We start from the raw sequence: 16,206 nt of genomic DNA, 5'->3' as shown, positions 1-16,206 counted from the left end.
ATATTTATTTCAGAGAGGAAGGGAGAGGGAGAGATAGAAACATCAATGATGAGAGAGAATTATTGATTGGCTGCCTCCTGCAGGACCCACACTGGGGATTGAGCCCACAACCTGAGCATGAGCCTTGACCAGGAATCAAACCGTGACCTCCTGGTTCATAGGTTGACTCTCAGTCACTGAGCTATGCCGGTTGGGCTTTTTAAAAATTTGATTTTAGAGAGAGTAAGGGTGAGAGTTGCCTTTTGTATGCCCCCCCGACCAGGAATTGAACTCACCACCTTTTGGTGTATGGGACAATGCTCCATCCAACTAAACTACCCTGTCAGGACTTTTTTTTACTAGTCTCCCTTTTAATCTCATCCAGCTGTCCTTTCCTCTCAGTCTGGGCTCGCCTTATGATTCTTTTGGCCCTTTTTCTTCTGTCTCGGTCTTATTTTATTCAAGGATGCCACACAGTTCCCTGAAATTTTCTTTTGCATAGATACAGTAATTCCTCTTTCCCTTGATTCTTGTTGTTTTTCCTTGTTATTTTTTTCTCATATAGCTTTTTTAAAAACTAACTTTTCTTTTCCTTTTTATTCCTGAACAGAGTGAGATCTATCCAGACTCAAAATTTGGAGTTGTACTAATTAGTTCCTTTCTTGTTCTTTTTTTTGTCTTTAGGCAACACTTCCCCAGATCAAAAGGAGCCAACCCCTTTCATCATTGAGTGGATCCCAGATATCCTTCCCCAGTCCAAGATTGGCGAGCTGCGGATCAAGTTTGAGTATGGTCACCACCGGAATGGGCATGTGGCCGAGTACCAGGACCAGCGCCCCCCTCTGGACCAGCCCTTGGAACTGGCCCCTCTGACCACCATCACTTTCCCTTGAGGCAAAACATGGAGTCTTTTGCTGCTAAATTTGCACATCCCTATCCCTTGACAAGTTTAAATACCAGTTAGGTCTTGCGTGAACTGCTTTTAGCTAAGATGCAATTTCTTAACACATCCAACTGGATTCTGTTGAAGAAAAACTCTGTAAATGGCCTTTTTGGTGCTGCTGTGTATAGTCCTCATTATAGATGGGGTGGTATTTTTGGCTGGAGTGTTTAAAGGAACAAAAAGAAAACTAGCTCATTTTCTTTCTTAAAGGATTCACCTTTATAGTTTGTCTCAACCTTTGTAGTTAGCAACACTCCACCTTACACTAACAATGTTGAAACGTTAATAACATCCTGGTTAGGAAGAATGTTAAGGACCATTCTGGCAGAGCTCCAGTCATGCCCTTTTATTCTGTTATCAAATAAAGCACAGTGTCTTAGTTTTTCTAAATTATACCTCATGTTGGCCTGATTTTAAAATTATGCACCTTTGGGATGAATTTAGGTTACAGTGTAATAGGAAAAAGATGTCCAGATATTAAGGGAATATTGACAAGTCAAACTAATGCTTGTATTTATTTCCTTCTTTCTTCTTGAAAAAGTATAACATCTGGTAAAATTCATTTCCTACTTCTGAGTTCATTGACCACAGAATGGAGATATGAAAGACACAGAAGTGGAAGCCTGTTTTCAAGGAGAAAAGGGAATGAACATTTCCTATATAACTACTATGTGCCAGATACTTTTATTTGCATTCCTGCCTAATTACTTTTCTCATTTAGTCTTCATTATTCTTTGAATTTTAGGTATTTACCCCTTCTTTTATAAAATTAAAGGAAACAACCTCTCTGAGGTTAAGTATCTTGCTTGAAACGGCATTAAAAATAATGTTTCATTTTACTCCAAAGTACATATTATTTCCACAATTTATCACATTCCTTTGTATATATTCCTTATAACTCATTTACCTTGGGAAGACAAGAAAAATCCATATGAAGTAGTCTCTTGGTTTTCTTTTTATTTCAAATAACAAAAACCCAACTCTCAGCAGTTTAGGCAAAAAGAGGAATGACTGACTAGTTCATGGATACTAAAATAGGGCTGGACAACCAACTGGGGTAGACCTGGGGTATAGGTAGGCCTCTGAGCCAGGCTCCATCTGACCCATCTTTGTCCTTACTGGAGTTTCTGGTAGGATTCTGGCTCCTGGCATGCCTGAAAGTATGGTTTTAATGTTAGAGCAGGTCCGACTGCTCTACTCTCCCTGATCCAAAGGGCAAAACCTCCCAAGAAACGGAGTTGGCCTGATTTTGAGGTGGGGGTGGGAGGTAGCTTTTTTTTTTTCTTCGTAATCCTCACCCTAGGATTGATTTTTTTCTATTGATTTTTAGAGAGAATGGGAGGGGTGGTGGGAGGGGGGGGAGAGAGATAAAGAGAGAGAGAAGCATCAATGTGAGGGAGGCACATCAATTGGTTGCCTCTGGAACACAGGATCAAACCTGTAACCCAGGTACGTGCCCTTGACCAGGAATTGAACCCATGACCCTTCGGTGCACAGGCCAACACTCTAACCACTGACCCACACTGGCCAGGGTGGGAAGTGAGAATTTTTGGTAAAGGGGGTAGCTGTGCCTCTAAAAGATGGGGATAGGTAGGCAAATTAACTGTTATCTAGCTTGTATGATTGAGGACCAGGCTCGTGGAGAGCTCCCAAGTGTTTCAAACAATGGGGTAAATCCTTAAGAATGCAGGGAAATCCACAGAGAACTTAGAACTTGCACTGGGCTTTAAGGAGAGGAAAGGTGGATAGGTATATAGGGAAGAGGAGAAATTAAAACTAGGTTAGGCAGAGAGGATGCCTGAAAAGCAAGAACACTCAAAGAAATACGGTGGTTGGCCCATTCTGAGAACTCTTTCAACATGACAACTTTGAGGACATTGATCACAGCCTTTTGACCCAAGATTGCAAACTGTGTACACGATAGACTTGAATGACAGGCAAATGCCTGGGTCTAGCAATACTTGTCTGACTCAGGAGAACCACAGGAGCCATAAAATACATGGCTGAGGCAAATTATCCACCCAAAGAGGCCCCATTCAAGTGCTAAGGTCTTCACCCAAGATCACCTCAGCCCATCAATATCTGGAATGGGGTTCGGACCTCTGTACCCACTCTGTGTCCAGATACCTCTGGGACACTATCAGCATTGACCTTATTTCACACTCGCCCCATACTCGATCAGAACAGTGCTCTTCAAACCTTGCAGCCAACTGCTTTCCCATCCATCCACACTCCCATCTGTACTACCCATTTGCACACCTCTTTCATAGTCATTGGAATCTGCTGTCTCTACAGGCTCCCATCTGCTGCCTTTCAACACTGCAGCCACCATTTATATTCTGGAGTGAATAGCTCAAAATCTTCCATGTCTGCATAGCCGCCTGTCTATTACACAGACTGATCATACTCAGACTGAGTGTATTAATGGGTCTGTGAGAGATGCCTTAACTGCTCCTCCAGGCAACATTGGGCCCCTAACATTGTGGGCATTATGAGAACAACTTGCTACTCCACCCAGAACATTTTGGTTCTAACCTGTCATGTCCCTGTGTCTTATCAGAACTGCTGTCATTTCAACAGCTTGCTAGCATTTAGAGGAGTGATAGGCAGGAGACCTCCAGAAAATCTGACTCCAAGAACTCCAGGCCTGCCACCTGGCTCTCTCAAGGTATCAGATGTCATTAGCCTTGTAGCCTGGGCCCAGAAATTCCCAGTCACATAAGTCCACCCCATCTTTCACTGATTCCTGTGTCTGTCTGCCAATAACCTGCCCATTCCTCTAGCCTACAAGTGCATACATATACATGCACACACATCACACACGCCAGCCCTAGCTACTTAACAGATTGCAAACTGTGTATATGATAGAACCTGGCACTGTTGTGTCAGTGCCAGGTTCTGTGTCAGAAAGAGCCCAGAACTTTCCTCCACTAGAACCCAGGGAAAGACCACTCTCCCTGCTAAAAATGAGGAAACGCAGGGGCTGCCTTCCTCTAGTCCTTTGAGTGAACTGGACCCTCTCAATCATAAGACACAGACAACACACACACACACACACACACACACACACACACACACACCCACAGAGAACAGCTCTTGTGTTTGGTGAATTTCCCCAAGACGGACCTGCCTACTCCAACCTATTTTTCTTTTCTTTTTCTCCCCCAGATTCTGAGTTCCTAGTTTTCCCCCCTTTGCATCTTGTGGTATTTTCTGATATTCCTAATTTGATATTCTTGTTAAATCTCCTTCCAGACTTTGTTCCCTGTCTGCCTGCCTTCCCATCCTCCAGACCTTACTACCATCCCACCTGCCTCATCAAGGGAATAGAATGACTTGTTTTTACAACAGTGCTTTAATGTGCATAGGAATCACCCAGGAATTTAGTGAGAATACATACTCTGATTCATAAGTTCTAGAGTGGGGTCCAAGATTCTCTATTTGTATCATCAAGCTGGATGCAGAAAGTACTGAACTGTAGAGATGCTGCTAGACTACAGACTGCACTTTGAGTAGAAAGACTTAATGCCTGACCACCTTTCATGCCACTAATGGGGGCAGGGCTGGAGGTCAATGGCAGCAAATAGTTGCTCTTGCATGTGGCTAAGGTACTAGCTAGCACACAGCTAGATGTTTCAAAGCAGTGTATTAGTGTGAGCTGCTTTATGGCATGCTCCCACAAAGTTGCTCCTACTGATGGAGGCACTGGTCTTGCTCCTCCAATCTAGTTCTAACTCCACAGCCCCAGAAGCAGACAGTGGGTATATAACCACAGAACTTCCCTGCGGTTTTTCTGCCTTCTCCCCAGCACCACATTTTCCATTGCCCTCCCCAGGAACCCACCATTCTAAAGTTTCAGATTTGAAGCCCTGAGTTCAAACCCTCACTCTGCCACCTGATTAACCCTCTGAGCCCGTTTTCTCACCTGGATCATGTGCATAGTAAATAGGACACTGATTGAAAAACGCTCATTAAATAAGTAACCATTACACTTTCGCCTATTATTTGCACTTCTTCCTCTCTTTTGTGTTTTTCTAACTTAGCTGTGAGGCTGTCATGGTGCTTTGTCCATCCTTGAGAATTCTTTTTAAAAATATATTTTTATTGACTTCAAAGAGGAAGGGAGAGGGAGATGGGAACATCAATGATGAGAAAGAATCATTGATTGGCTGTCTCAACCCTTAATTGTACCCTTCAGTCTGCAAGCCAACGCTCTATCCATTGAGCCAAACCAGGTAGGGCAATCCTTGAGAATTTTTGTACCTAATAACACTGTTATACAGCAAGGTCGAATAAAAAAAATATATATAAATATTTTATATATATATATGGAGGGGTGCTGGTATTCATTTTCTTCATCTCCCCAAATTTCCTATAATGAACACTTACTTTGGTCAATTCGAAAAATGGCAAGGTTACAACCACAAAAGAAGGGGCATACATATCAAGCTTCCATACGCTACTGAAAGGCGGAAAACAAGACGGGGACCGCCGCGGCTGGGAGGTGGTCACGCGGCTACGGCCCCTCGCCTCCGCGAGATGACGTCAGTCACGTCCTCTCGCCTGCGCCGCCGCTCCCGGCCAGTGTGACCGCTCTTCCTCCACCAGGCGGCGCCGCTGGACGTTCTGCGGTCGAGGCTTCGGCGCAGCCGCACTGGTTCCCCCGCCCCGACACGTACCCACCTTCGCGTCTTTTCTGGAGAGCGCGGGAAGGCGAGTGCTAGAGTGGTGACGACACTGGGGTTCCCCGCACGGCTGGCGGGGCGGGGCCGCGTACGTGGCGCACGCGGGGAGGAGGAAGGAAGGGGAGTGTGGAGCGCAGGACCCCGCCGGGCCTGGCCAGGCTGCGCCCGCTCCACGGCCCGCCTCGTGACCCACTGTGGGGCCGGGGCCGAGCCCGGGCCCAGCTGCGGGAAAGGTGCTGACGAGGCGGGTCTCGGCGGGGAGGGGCGCCGGCGGCGAGGCGCCAGGCTCTCCCGAGGTCGTTTGCCGGCCGGCCCGCCCCCAGGCTCGCCTTTAGATTCGCTTTTAGGCCGGGCACCGACTTCTGGCGCCCTCGGCGACCGCGCCCTCAGGCGGGTGGGACCAGTCCTGGAATCTAACTCACAGGCCCGCCGGGACCGCGGGGTGGACTCGGAGCACGTGAGGCTGGGCCGGGCCGCACCCTACCCCATTTTCCTGACCGCGCGGCTCCGCGGGCGGCGTCGCTGCGCTCCGGGCCCAGGCCCCGCCCCGTCGCGGTGACGTCATCCCCCCGCCGCCCCGGTGTCGGGCGGCCCGCGCCCGGCCTGTCCCTGCCCGGTGGGGAAAAGGGAAGCACGTGGGCGCTGGGAGGAAACCGGGCTTTGACCTCTGGGCCCACTACTTTTCTGTTTTCCTTGAGTGAGTCAGTCAATATGTCTGAGCTCCGGGTTTCTCCTTTAAAACAGAAGTAGTAGCAGCCACTTCACGGATTGATTAGTCTGGGCTTAGCACACGGTAGGCGGTCTGAAAAAAAACATAAAAATTACTTTCCCACTTTTTCCTACTAGGTCCTTAGAGCCGGTGTGCAGTAGCATGAATCCCCCGAGTAATCCTTAAAACAAAAGACTGTGTGTGGTTCCAGGTAGTGGTTTTTAGCCGAAGTTTCCACAACCAGCTCAGTGGCTTTGGAAGAAAAAGTGGCACATGGCTCGTCCATGACCTGATGAGTGGAACCTGGGCCTGCTCAGCATTTAGGGAGGGGTTATTCCTGAAATTTTTTCTCTGGGCCCTAGCACCTGTGAAACTAACGGTAAATTTCTGGCTGGGAGCCCAGTCTAGGGTACACTCTGCCTTGGGGCACCCTTCAGTTGTCTCTCTCCTCTTGCTGCCCTTTTCCCAGAATCTTGCACCTCATGTTACATTGCTATGGCCAAGTCAGATTTCCTGGGGAGAAGCTAGCCCGCCAGCTGCTACATGAAGTTGGTCTAACAGAGTAAACAATAAAAGACTTATCTCCTGGTAGGAAAAAAGTTAATGTATGTATGACAAAGTGCTTATTTAGATGTGTCAAGAACAGTATTAGGTATTTCACTCCAGTTATCTCATTTGATTCCCACATCTAGTCCTCTGAGATAGGTGGAATTATCTCTGTATAGAGGAGGAAATTGTGGTTCAGCGGGTAAAATAAAGGCCTCACAGCAAGGATATGGTAGTGCTCTTGGAGGCCATGGTAAAGTTCGAGTTAGTACCTAATCAGCCCTTCCCAAGAGTGTTAGATGCTGAAGACCATCCTAGAGGGTGTAAGTGAAGGCTTCCCTCATGTTCCCATGCTTTTGGCCACTCCTGACATTGTTATCAAGGCAAAACCAGGTTAAGTGACACATCAAGGGCAGCATTGGAAGCTCAAGAAGTACTGCCTGTAGGAAAGTTATCTCCATAAGAAACATCCAAAGCGGCAGAGAGTTTTTATGAGTTTGAGTCAAATTGATGACATATGCTGGGGAGCAAGATCTCAAATGCTCCAAAGAATAATAGTTTTGCACTTCTTTTATGCATTTAAAATTAAAGAGGGAATGCAAGGAAAACTAGATGAGCATGGGAGAAAGCAAAATGCATTGGGTTAGGACATTACGTGCTTTCTTAAGGGTGGTTATGTCTTGAGTATTACTTACGGCATCTCAAAGGTGTGTTAACCTAGATGTATAAGAACAGTGGGCAAGGCTTGCTTAAAAAGTTTTCACTAAAGAAGTTATAGGCTGGGGCATAACTACCCACCATGACCTGCCCAGTTAGGAATTCTTGGCTTATTACAGCATCCGTTTTTCATCCACAGGGGTAGAAGGAGGGGGAGCAGAGGGAGGAAGCCAGTTTTGCCAAGGAAATACTACCCTTGTTTTAATGTTAACCTTCCTGTGAGATTACCATGGAAAACTAAAGGATGGTGCCACAGAGAAGAAGGGTAGGATTTGCCAAATAGATACGATTTTAGTAGGTAGAGATGTCAGTGTGGAGAAAAAATACCCCCTGCCACTACAGTGAAGTTCCCCTCTAGCGATGATGTAAAATATATGGTCATCTGATCTCTTAGCTGTTAAGCCAAAGGAAAAACGTAGCAAGAGAGAAGTGGTAGGCCCCAGAGAAAAGGAAGGAAAAATCAACTGTTGAGTCAACGATGTTTTTATTCAACATATATTGAGTACATACTATATGCCAGGCACTGAGCTGGGTCCTGAGGATACAGTAATGAACAAAACAAAAGTCCTGTCTTCAAAAGTGTACATTTTAGTGAGGAGAGAGAGAAAGACTATGAAAGGAAGGAAGGAGTGAGGGAGGAAAAACTATATAGGTAGTATGTCAGATATGCTCTGGAGATAAAGTAAAGTGAGGGGTGGGAGGATAGCTGAGGTGTTTTTTTCTCCCATTTTTAAATGAATCATGTGCAAGTTAATATAAAGGTAAAATTATACACAGTCTTTGATCATTTTCTGTGAGTTGGAGCGCTGACCAGGTTGTGACCCAGGAGATAAAAAGTTTTTCTGTGAATATGACTCACTGCCTGGGGGAAAATGGAGCCTTTTGCATGGAGTCTTTCATTGTGCTTGAAATCTCTGAATGGAGCATTTTCTTCTGAAAGCCAGAAAAGCCAGGTGTGATGATAGAGGAAAAAGGAATTGTATCCTAGGCTCCTAAATATAAACACTATGGTTCTAAGACTATAAGTGTTGATCTCGTGAGATGTGATAGAGCTAAGCAAAAAAGAGGAAAGAGCAAAAGTAGAACCTGCCCTAGCCAGTTTGACTGAGTGGATAGAGCATAGGCCTGTGGACTGAAGGGTCCTGGGTTTGGTTCCGGTCAAGGGTGCATGCCCAAGTTGCGGATCGATCCCCAGTAGTAGGCATGTAGGAGGCAGGTGATCAATGATTCTCTCTCATCATTGATGTTTCTATCTCTCCCTCTCCCTTCCTCTCTGAAATCAATAAAAATATATATATATATTTTTTTAAAAAGTAGAACCTTCCAGCTCCTTTTCCTGACCATAGTGTAGGAAGGCAGGCCTTGAGACAGGAGTGGGGCTGCCTAAAGAATCGAGGAGACCACATGTTTTCCTCTGAAGGTTCCCTGTTTATAGATACATGAGACTGGAGATAGTGAAGTTGAAGGAGGGATTTCAACTTGCCCACCTTATCCTCCACAGCATTATTTTCTGAACCAAGAGTCTCAGAACTATGTTTATCATACTCCTTCTTGGTGCCAGAGATGAAATTGGGACACAAAAATATTTTCAGTCTGAACACATTTTGATGGCTTATGGGTATAATAGGACAGAATGATATAAGGAAGTAGAAGTTTGAGGTTGAGGAGAGAAAGATCAAATGTGGGACAGTATTAATACTAGTGTTAAAAGATAATACCCATTGGAACAAGGCCGAGAAATGTACAACATCTGCAGAAGTCTGCACTGACCTGCAAGGTGAGTCCATGATCACCTATATTCTCTTTGAAGCTGGGGAAATGGGAATGGGGCTTGTAGCTGAAATTGGCTCGGTGAGTTACAATTCCTGGCTTTACCTGCCACCTTCCTGCTCCTCTGTTAATAAGATTGGGGAATTCCTAATAGAAGGGGAAAAGGGGACTTATGTTCTTGGCTATTTCTGATGCTCTATAGCTCTGTCCTTGGGCAAGTCTCTGTACCTCTTGGAGTTCTGGCTTTTTCTTCTGCACAAGAAGGACTTGAATTAACCTCTGTTGGTCCCTCAGACATTCTGCAAAGAAAGAAAGATGGGGGCTCCTTTACCAACCCAGCCTGTTTGTGTGGAAGGAAGTTGGTCACCTGCAGTAGTTTGGTGTCATCCTTCTTTGAATTGTGTTTTACTTTTTGCTTCCTCTTCACAGAAGAGGCAGTGGGAATAAGCACAAGAAAAGTTCTATGGAGACCTGACCGGTTTGGCTCAGTGGATAGAGCATCAGCCTGCGGACTGAAGGGTCCCAGGTTTGATTCCGGTCAGGGGCATGTACTTTAGTTGCGGGCACATCCCCAGTAGGGAGTGTGCAGATGGCAGCTGATTGATGTTTCTCTCTCATCGATTTCTAACTCTCTATCCCTCTCCTTCCTCTCTAAAAAATCAATAAAATATATATTTTTTTAAAAATTATATGGGGACCTGAGAAGGGGCATCTTGCCCAGCTTTATAGTCTGAGTCTATGACTTAGAAGAATCTGCAGGTTAATCAGTGCTTTAAAACATTTTTTTAATTGGTTGATTTTAGAGAGATAGAGGAAGGGAGAGAGAGAGAGAAAAAAAAATAATCAATTTGTTGTTCCACTTATTTATGGTTGATTCTTATATGTGCCCTTATCAGGGATCAAACCCGCAACCTTGGTGTATTAGGATAATGCACTAACTGAGCTACCTGGCCAAGACAACCAATACTTTCTATATGTAGTCAGCAGTGCACATGAAAAATCAGAAAAGTAACCATACACTTTGATCTAAAAATGGCAGCCCCCTCTCTCTTATACAATGTGCTGATCCTATATTCACCCACTTCTCTTCACCTACACTGGTACTACCTTAGTTCAGCCCATCTTCATCTCTCACCTAGATCATTACAGGTGCCTACCTGGTTTTCCCGCCTCCATTTTTTACCCTCTTCAAGTCTTACCCCAATATGCCTGTCACCTTTGCAAACCTGGTTACCTTACTCCCCTGCTTAAAACCCTTCAGTGGCTCCTCATTGTCTTCAACTAATATGTATCCATCACTAAGTCCCATGAAAGACAAAACAGACATAGGGCCCTGCCCTTACCTAAGCATGACAATAAGAACCCTGATCACCTGGTTCTAATTTCCACCCCTTCCTCTTTCACCCTTTATTCTCCATCCTCACTGAGCCAAGTGAAGCTCTGCCTGAGCCATGTTTTCTCTCTGCACCTTCACACATGTTGGTCGCACTGCCTGAACATTCTTTCCTTTCACACTTCCCCTTGCTAATTCCTTCTTACTCTTCAGGTATTCAACCCAGGCATCACAGTGTCTGGTTATTCTTCCCAAACTTTCTGTGTGCCATCATGCTTGAAACAAAGTAGGACATACAACAGTAAGAGCAGTTCCACTATGTGCAAACACTCATCAAAGTGCCTTACTGTAGCTGTTGGTTTTCTTGGCTCTGTACCATTAGGCTGTGAACTTCTCAAAGACAGGACATTTTTGCCTTCCCACACCTAGCATTGTGCTTGAAACCTCAGGGGTGTTCTATAACTATTTGTTGAATGAGTAAATGAATAAATTAATGAATGGATGAGTGCTCTGTCTGATCCTGAGCTTGACGTGATAAGCCTGGAGAACAGGGCCCTGGGCTACACCCTTGTTTTAATGGATCCTTGTTCATCCTGTGGTTTCCCCAGGGAGACAGCTTATACTGTTCAATGTATAGTCTCATACAGTTTTACTGAACTGAACTGTCTATGCTGTACAACAGTATTTGGCAAAGCCCATGGGCATTGGGAAACTCACAGGCAGTCTTCAGAGTCACAAGCAAAATGGGGCTTGCAACTTTATGCAGTAATGCTTGTGCCCTGAGTTTGTCACATCCTTATGACAAATTTGGACCAAGGCTGTTTAAGACAAGGCCCTGTGTGCTCAGAATCTGTGCATGGAGCCTTCACCAGATCCACAGGTTCCAATGTTTCTCTTCACCTAGAAAAAAAATGACCTGTCATTAATGGGAATGGGTAATTCTTATGCCATCTTTTGAGCTCTCCTTTGCAAGCTGATGGATTCCTGAGATTTTCAAGGACATGCTCTGGCAGTTTCCCATCTGTCATTTATATTACTCAGTGACAACTGTGTTTCAAGCCAGGATGTCCTGAGAGGAAACCTACGTAACAGAACACCTTCTTCCTGCTGATGTGTTTTGTGTGGATATGTGGACGCCACAGTGGTGCAATAGCTTCTTGCTGCTGCTTGCAGTCTGTGATGTTCATTATCCTCAACCTGGTTGGGGTTTTCCTCTGAGAATAAGCCAGTACAGAATGAATCCTGTAGTATTATTCCTGGTGACATTGTACACATGTAATAGAGAATGGACATGCAGTCTCCATGCAGCCTTCTGCTCTGTGTTCCCAGCAAATTTAACAACACCTGATGGCTGTGTTTTAGCCCAGCATTCTCGGGGGAGGTATATGGTACGGTGTTAGACCCCTGAATCCCTGCCAAGCTCATCACTGCTGAGAGAGACTTGCTTTTAGACTCACATATGATTTGCACAAAAACATTCATTGAACATACCTGGCATACATCTTAAATTTCCTGCACATTAGCCAAGGAGTTCTAACTAATGAGAGCTGAAAACTATGACACTGTTATTAACACCCTAAAAGGTTAGTGAATCTTATGTGGATTACCATTATCTAGAGTTTGAACCATGGCTATGAAGTTTGCAATATAAAAATTATTCCTGAAACCTTAAAAAAGGGAGAAAGCTATTCCTATAAATCATATTTCTGACACAGCTAATCATGAAAATGTCCATAATTTAGTGAGTGATGTAGTTGATACCTTGCAAATGGATTTAAAGAACAAAATGAGTCCAGAGAGATTTATGAGCTGAAGGTATCCTAATAGGGTTGTTAGGGGTTGGGAGCAGGATCTGGGTCTCATGTTTGTTTCAGTACCCAGCACAGGGCCTCAGATGGCCATGATACATAATAGGTGTCTATTAACAGTCACTGAATTACTAAATGGAAATTTACTGGGGCTCTCTGTGCTGCTAGACTTCACACACAAATAGACCTGCTTTGTGAAATTCTTAGAGCAGATATTTTATGAGAGCTGTCAGTCCCAAGTTGATTGGATGGACAAAGTGAAACCAAGGGATTGTGTTTTAAAACCAAATACTCTGCTAAATTTTACAACTGGGATGTCCTACTTTGGGTAGGAAGTTGAAAAAAAAATTACCTCTAACTTGAGGTTTGTAGACTTAAGAAAATACAGATTTTTTTTTAAAGACACTAATGAACCCAGCAGGCGAGCTGGCAGGAAGTCAGACTGCGGTCCTTGCCTGAGAGGATGACACAGGCCAAAAGAGAAAAATAAATAAATAGAAGGCAGCCAGAGCTAGTAAGGCATTTTGCAAACTTTTGCAGAGCTTTCCAGGTTTTTCTGGAAAAAGGAAGAAAAGAAAGAGGGGCAGGAAGAGGATAGGTTAACAGCTGGCTTCAGAAACGCTGACGAGTGGATTTGCCTATTGCCTTTGTTTTTATGTCAAGGATAAGGGAAGAGGCTGTGCTTGGCCTGGTGCTGCTCCCTGGCAGAGCAGACTTCCTGGTCTGCGTGCTGCCTTAGTTAGAACCGCCCAAGGAGTCCAGAGGCCTGCTACCCTGTGTGACTCGTGGAAATGGGGACACAAACAACCCTCCAGAGATGTCTTGGAAGAGTGGAAAGATCAGGAGTTTTGTTTTATTTTACTTTTTAAATGTTTATGTGTATTTGAATAGGTAATTCATTTGCATGGCTCAAAACTAAAAAATATATTAAAAGATATATAGGGAAAAGTCTTTCTGCTTTTCCTGTGCCTCATCTGCCTATTTCCTCTACCCCAAAATAGATAACCCTGTTATTAGGTTTTGGTTTATCCTTCTAATATTGTTTTTATGCATATGCAAGCTAAAACAAATATATACTCTTCCTTACTCCATTTTAACATAAGTAGTATGATGCTCTACATAACTTCTGAACCTTGTTGGGTTTTTTTTCCACTTAACACTTTATCTTGGAAACAAAACAGAAAGCATTCTCATTTTTATTTTTAAGGTGCAGAGTTTTACGTATGTACTGTAATTGAACTGGTTACCACTGAGGGACATTTAGGTTATTTCTGGTCTTTAGTAGCCTATCTAATAAAGAGGGAATATGCTAATTGACTCTCATGCCGTCGCAAAGTGGCAGCACCCACAGCCAATAAGGAGGAAATATGCTAATTGACTGCCCTGCCCTCAAAGATGGTGATGCCCACTGTCATGCCCTCAGAGATGGCAGCGCCCACAGCCACAAGATGGCGGCACCCAGTCCTCTCAGCCCCGCCAGGGTGCCTGCCTCCAGAGTCCCCCAGTCCCTTCAGGCCCCCAGCTGCCCAGGGCCAGCCCGAGGTGCAGGAAAGCCTCGGATGGTGGCTGCCCAGCCCCCCAGGGCAGCCCGAGGCTCAGGTAACCAGGCCTGGTTGAGGCTTGCGCTACTGACAGTGGCAGCAGCAGAGGTGTGATGGAGCGTCGCCTTCCCCTGATTGCCGGGTCGCCTCCTGCCCCTGAGGGCTCCCAGACCATGAGAGGGGGCAGGCTGACCTGAGGGAGCCCCCTCCAGTGCATGAATTTTCATGCACCGGACCTCTAGTTACAAATAAGGCCATGGACTTTAAAGACAGATGTGCCGCCCTAGCTGGTTTGGCTCAGTGGATAGAGCATCGGCTTGCAGACTGAAAGGTCCTGGGTTTGATTCCAGTCGGGGGCACATGCCTGGGTTGCAGGCTTGGTCCCTAATCGGGGCCGGGGGGGGGGGGTGCAGGAGGCAGCTGATGGATGATTCTCTCTCGTTGATGTTTCTATCTCTCCCACTCTCCCTTCCTCTGAAATCAATAAAAATATATTAAAAAAAAAGAAAAGAAAAAAAGGTGTGTCTTTAAAACCTAGTCCTGATGCTTATTAGATGATTGACTTTGGGCCTTCTTGCCTCATTAGAAAAACAGGGATTGTTTTATGTTTTTATTACCTGTTCCATAACATTTCTATGAAAGATCATGTGGACGAAAGGGGCCACATGCTAACCAGACAAGCTCAGGGAAGACCTGCATGGCAGTCTTGCAATCTCAGAGACCTAAAGTAACCACAAAGGATGGTCTGAAATTACACTTTAACTAAAAGCAGTTATGGTGGGTAGTTACGTCCTAAGCCAGTAACTTCACCGACAAGGTCAACCTTTACCTTAACTGAGCCTATCTGTCTTTTTGCATCTATGATAACATATCCTTGAAATCTCAGGGTAGCCCTAGCTGGTTTGGCTCAGTGGATAGAGCGTTGGCCTGCGAACTGGAAGGTCCCAGGTTTGATTCTGGTCAAGGGCACATGCCCGGGTTGTGGGCTCGATCCCCAGTGGAGGACTTCCAGGAGGCAGCCGATCCACTATCTCTCTCTCCCTCTTCCTTCCTTTCTGAAATCAATAAAAATATAAAATAGAAAAAAAAGAAATGTCAGGGTAACTTGTAACTTCCCTTTTTCCAGACCCCTTGGGGCACAACCTAATTTGCCTAAGCACCAGGATAGATACCACAAATTTCTTCATTGTTATTGTTAACATGTTAATTGTTGACTGTTAACTATCCCCCACCTATGTATGTGTCTCTCATTTTACTTTTTATCCAATCGCAGAGGTTTTCCCGCTTTGCTTTCTCCCACCTCTCTAATCTATCACCAATGGATTTCATGTAACCCACCTACGTCCCCTCCTTTGATTGCAATGTATAAAAATAGATGAAAAAACCACCATTCCCTGTAGCTGTGGTCGGTAAACTGCGGCTCGAGAGCCACATGCAGCTCTTTGGCCCCTTGAGTGTGGCTCTTCCATAAAATATCACGGCCTGGGCAAGTCTATTTTGAAGAAGTGGCATTAGAAGAAGTTTAAGTTTAAAAAATTTGGCTCTCAAAAGAAATTTCAATCTTTGTACTGTTGATATTTGGCTCTGTTGACTAATGAGTTTGCCGACCACTGCTCTGGAGCATTATCCCAATCCATTGAGATACTGCTGTCCAGCAATTGTCATCAGTTAGGCTCAAATAAACTCACAAAAATTCTTTAAAGGTTTGAATGTTTTTACGTTAACATTATAATAATGTAATATGTAAAATACTTAAGAGATAGAAGGTTTCAGTGAAAACAATATACCTTGGAACTGGGCATAGTAGAATTTATCTTTTAAAAAATTTTATGTATTGATTTTAGAGGGATAGAGGAAGGGAGAGAAAAATATTGATTTGTTGTTCCACTTATTTATGCATTCATTGGTTAATTAAAAAACTTTTTAAATTGATTTCAGAGAGGGAGAGAGAGATAGAAACATTAATGATGAGAGAGAATCATTGATTGACTGCTTCCTGCATGCCCCTCCTGGGGATTGAGTCCGTAACCTGGGCATGTGCCCTGACCTGGAATTGAACTGTGACCTCTTAGTTCTTAGGTCGATGAGCCATGCAGGCCGGGCAAATACATTTTAATTTTTAAGAAGAAATACATGTTTAATATTTTTAAATATTTAGATTAGCAAAAAAGTATA

At 44.5% G+C, this 16,206-nt stretch overlaps 1 protein-coding gene across 2 annotated transcripts in view; it reads left to right on the top strand.

Moving 5' to 3' along the window:
* C16H2orf42 (chromosome 16 C2orf42 homolog) overlaps positions 1–1,315 on the top strand; it is a 33,412-nt gene extending 32,097 nt beyond the window's left edge. For both annotated transcript variants that reach the window (XM_008147498.3, XM_054728120.1), the window contains exon 10: positions 664–1,315. In XM_008147498.3, coding sequence (XP_008145720.1) covers positions 664–872 — 209 coding nt within the window. In that variant the 3' untranslated portion in view covers positions 873–1,315. The remainder of the gene's footprint in view (positions 1–663) is intronic.
* Positions 1,316–16,206: the final 14,891 nt, after the last annotated feature.

Source organism: Eptesicus fuscus, chromosome 16 (genome assembly GCF_027574615.1).
Source record: "Eptesicus fuscus isolate TK198812 chromosome 16, DD_ASM_mEF_20220401, whole genome shotgun sequence".
NCBI lineage: Eukaryota > Metazoa > Chordata > Mammalia > Chiroptera > Vespertilionidae > Eptesicus > Eptesicus fuscus.
Note: the sequence above shows the minus strand (reverse complement) of the source record. Positions and strands in the feature narration are given on the sequence as shown.